General features: G+C 42.2%; 1 protein-coding gene across 1 annotated transcript; it reads right to left on the minus strand.

Moving 5' to 3' along the window:
* Nucleotides 1-836: 836 nt before the first annotated feature.
* LOC128216240 (E3 SUMO-protein ligase ZBED1-like) lies at nucleotides 837-2653 on the minus strand. The gene is made up of 3 exons (XM_052922809.1): nucleotides 2297-2653; nucleotides 2040-2186; nucleotides 837-1898 (listed from the first exon to the last, which is right to left on the minus strand). The coding sequence occupies exons 1-3, from the start codon at nucleotides 2651-2653 to the stop codon at nucleotides 837-839; spliced, it is 1566 nt and encodes a 521-aa protein (XP_052778769.1).
* Nucleotides 2654-4891: the final 2238 nt, after the last annotated feature.

Consider the following 4891-nt stretch of genomic DNA (forward strand, 5'->3'; position numbering starts at 1 on the left):
CACAGGACGTAACTCATGGTAGAGCCTTGCCAGGTCGCGGTCAATTTTGTTGGACATACATTATTGTCATTGGCATTATAATTATTTTTAGGGATGAAAACCGGATAGCAAATTGGTATTCGGATATTCGTATCAACTATCCGAATACTATCCGGATACTCGTATGAAATTGTTGTCTAAGAATGTGTACACCTTGTTATGTAACGTTTACCCTCTACTATGTACACCCTTTATCATATCATATGAAATAATAGTACACTTCAGATGGTATCCGTCGTAAGCTTGATGTGTTTTTACTAATCTGTTTTACGTCATTATCGTTTTAAGTCGTAAACAAATACGTTACATCCATTGTGCGTCATATAAATGTGTCAAAATATAGGCATACCAATGAGTTTTCTAGAATAATGTACATGTGCCCTTGGGATGTTTGTAAATGACGATACTCTGTAATGTACTGATTTAACACTTTTAATTCACCTCAATATTCGTTATTGACTTATTGTTCATTTCATTTCCTTTTCATTTCAGATTTCAAAAAAGAAAGAAGACGTGAATACAGATGATTTCATTCATTTAATTTTTACCTACATGCCTTTATTTAGACACAAACGTGTACAAACATAATAACATGTAATAACATAACATGCAAATTCATTAATTATAAAAATAATATACATACTACATACTTAGAACTAGACGCACTAAACGTGAGTAGTTACAAAACGTTCTTGCATTTACATGCAGTTATTTACTTTTCAGTATTCATCAATTATTCACACAGTTCCGAATACACTATGCTTTCATTATCAATGGCAATCACTGTTCATTATATTTCACTCAGTGTCACACTTCACAGAACGCATGTTCTTGTTTAGGAACAAGATGGCATCAACAATGTCACTGTTAAGTCTGTTGCGCAACTTGTTCAGAACAAGCCCGGCGGACGAAAATACGCGCTCCGATGGCACAGATGTAGCGGGAACCGCGAGGACGCTACGGGCCACGTGCGCGACCTTCGGAAAACGGTTCTCGTTGCGCCGCCACAACTCGAGGGCTGGTATTGCATCATCCATCTTCTCGGCAAGGTACAGCTGAAGATCGTCCTCCATCGATGACTCCGGGGATGTGACCATGAACTCAAGCCGTGGTCGCTTAGCAGGTGTGGCACAGTCACCGTCATCGCGCGAGCTGACCTTGAGCGGGACATCGTCAAGGCGGCCCTCCAGCATAGTGTGTGTCCTTCGTCGTAGCTGCCTGGGCAGGAAGCTTAACTTCTTATATCGAGGGTCCAGAAGTGAGGCGATCATCGGGAGGGACTCGGCAGTTTCATCTCGGCCTGGCTGGAACCTCTCCGTCATCTCATCCCGGAGAGTGGTCTTCATCGAGGCGACCAGCGCTGTGTCATTGTTGCAGGGCTGAACCACTGTCCCAACCAAACTATACACGATGGGAAACATCTCCCCGATGGATACGTCCTTGTCCTTACTCATGAAGGTGGTCACGTGGGTGAACGGCCCAATGACTGTGGATATGTCGGCAACGATGCCCCACTCGCCGTCTCTCAGAAGGAGATCGCGGTCGGCCTTCTTCGTGACGTCATCGTTAAGCATGATGTCAGTGACCACCCGGCGTAGCTTGTCGAGGCGGCTACACATCAGCTGCGTGGAATTCCACCTCGTGGGGACGTCCTGGATGAGGGCCAGTGTCGTTGAGTGCTTGAAATGCCCTACCAGCTTTCGACATTTGCCCAGGACCTTGGAGACAGAAGGAAGTTCGAGGACAGGCTTTATGCAGAGCTGGAGGGTGTGGGCGAAGCAGGAGTGGTCTCCCCACTCTGGACAGAGTGTGCCGGCCTTCTGTATGTTGCGGGCGTTGTCATGGACGCAGCATTCCACCTTGCCCGTGAGACCGAACTCCCTTACGCATTATTGTAGGCGGGACGCGATGTTCTCGGCTGTGTGACGCTCTGGCATTGCTCTGGTCATCAAGACGTCCGAATGGAGGATCCATTCGGCGTCAAGATAGTGGGCTGTCACGGTGATAAAACTCTCGGTAGAGTTGGACGTCCACGTGTCTGTCGTGAGGGAGACAGACGTCGCCTTCTCGAACCGGGAGATGAGGTTGGAGCGTTCGTCTGCGTACCTCTTCTCAACCCTCGCACGAACTGTCGGCCGGGTAGGTACCTGAAATATATCATAGTTATAAAAGTTGCTTCATTATCCTGTACCGGAATCGTCACGGACCTCTAATACACGTGCAGTACATGTATACAATACATTTGTATAACACTTACTGTATAAGACGGTGCCGCCAAGGCCATCATATCACGGAACCCCTGGCCGTCGACGACGCTGAGTGAATGGCAGTCACGTACGACCCAGTCCGTCACCGCTAGGGTAACCCTCACCGTCATGGCAGCCTGCATCCTCGGAGGGGTGGAAACGGTGACGTCAAGTGTCGTCCGCTTCAGGGGGGTCTTTGACGGAGTTGATGGCGGACTGCACACAGGATGCTTCTTTATGTGATTCCTTAGATTTGAAGTCCCACCACAATACACAAGTTTCACACTACACAAGTTACACACAACACTTTTACCATCCTCAATTTTAGTGAAATACTTCCAAACACTAGAAGTCACTTTCGGAGGCATAGTTCCAGTTTTGACAAGATTGCTCAATTGATAAACTTTGAAACGATGTTAACTGATTGGGAATAAAATAGAAATGAAACGATTTTTTTCTAATAATTTTATTCAGACATCAATACTTGATTTATGCATATTCATTAAGATAATTGATTTGATAATCTACTGATTGCATGACGTTACTTTGTGATTGGACAGTTAAATCGTATGGATTAATGCACATATCATATACGTCATCATTGATGTCAACTACTGCCAATTAACCACTTCAGAGACCATAAACAACACTTGTTTTCATAAACAGGACCATGGACCCTTCAAAAGATGCAATCTCGCGCCTTGTGCAAACAACCAATTAATAGCAGACGGTTTATGACACCCATCACGCCAATCAGTCTGTGCAGCACCTGAAACAGTCTAAACGCTAAGATGTTTAAGACCTACACTAATTAATCGACCATTTTAACCGCATAATTTATACAAAAAATATTAAGAAAATTATACGAATACCATTTTTAGTATCCGAATACCAATCTAATATCCGGATATTCGCTTCCATCCCTAATTATTTGATCTAGTTGAAGAATGTGCATGATTGTATCAATAACTTGTTATTTATTGAACCTGATTGTCTTAATCAAATTAATATCGGATTCTCCCTTTAACTCGTTTCATACCAAATATAGTTTCATTATGTTTCTGTACAATATCGCGGATGAATTCGTTAACTGTCCTGATCGGATAACCCTTACAAGTCCAAGCACTTATTTCCAACGGGGTCCTTTGTTTTTGTTAAAGGGACAGCACGCGGAAGAGAGAGTGGTGGGATACAAGGAAGTCCGGGTGCGATACCCTAGCTCTTTTTCAAAGGACCCCTTGGTTCTTGTACGTGCTCGATGTAAAGGGTACAACATTTCCTGGTTTAAACCAGTACTGAGTACACCACTTTTCCAAGCATTACCCTTTAAATGCCGAGCGCCAGGCAAGGGAGCTTATTGTACCAACTTTTAACGTATTTCGGTATGACGCGGTCAGGGATGGTACCCATGACCTCCTGCTCCGTAGTCGGACGCCTTAACCACTTGGCAACGGACACGGTTTAACTGGGTCTATAAATGTGACAGCCAATATTGGATTTTAAAAATCAAGCATTCAATATAAATTATTTTTTTCAAAAGCCTACCATTATCATATGGATCGTCCCTATTGTTCGTTTCGGTTCGTTTCAAATAGAAAATAGATCTTACCGGAATAAATCATAGATACAACAATCTAGATAAAAGTGCAAAACTTGGTCAACATAAATTTCCAAAAGCTTTGGTACTGGCTGATCTAGGGTTCAAAATAAGATCAATGATTCAATCGATTATACAAGTAACACGCTATCCCCATTCGGAACTACTCGGCCATTTTTATCGCAAACAAACTCGGATGTATTTTGTCTGTTTACAATGTTAGAAATCGGGTATTTTTAAGTCCGCTGCAGCTAGATGGCGTACTAATTTATTTTAGCAGTTAAACTTAAGTGACTTAACTGTTGGGAATCTTAATTATGTTTGCATAATACACTTCACTGGCAATCAATTTAAACTTAGAGCAACAAATACAAGCTAAAACACTACATTTAATTAGTGCTATAATTCAAAAAATTACGAACTACATGTACTTTTACTGATGTACCGTCATACATGTACATCTGAGGCTTTTTCGATAAAAAATGGCCGTGGAGTTCCGAATGACGCTTTCCCGTGTGGAGTTGTGTTTTCATGATCACTCTTGCTCTCTATGTTCTGTAACTGGAAATCGTGTTGCATTTGAAATGATTGGTCATTAAATATGGATTGATTATAATTATAAATTTATAATTTATAATGTCTTACTCAATGTGTTGTCCTTTTAAGGAAAAGTATATACATGACTGCAGGTTCACCCATAACTATAAAGAGAGAGACTGCATGTTCACTCATAACTATAAAGAGAGAGACTGCAGGTTCACCCATAACTATAAAGAGACTGCAGGTTCATCCAAAACTATAGAGAGACTGCAGGTTCACCCAAAACTATAAAGAGTCTGCAGGTGCACCCATAACTATAGAGAGAGACTGCAAGTTCACCCAGAACTATAAAGAGACTGCAGGTTCACCCATATTTATAAAAAAGACTGCAGGTTCATCCATATCTATGAAGATAGACTGCAGGTTCACCCATAACTATAAAGAGACTGCAGGTTCACCCATAACTATA

Source organism: Mya arenaria, chromosome 14 (genome assembly GCF_026914265.1).
Source record: "Mya arenaria isolate MELC-2E11 chromosome 14, ASM2691426v1".
NCBI classification, from domain to species: domain Eukaryota; kingdom Metazoa; phylum Mollusca; class Bivalvia; order Myida; family Myidae; genus Mya; species Mya arenaria.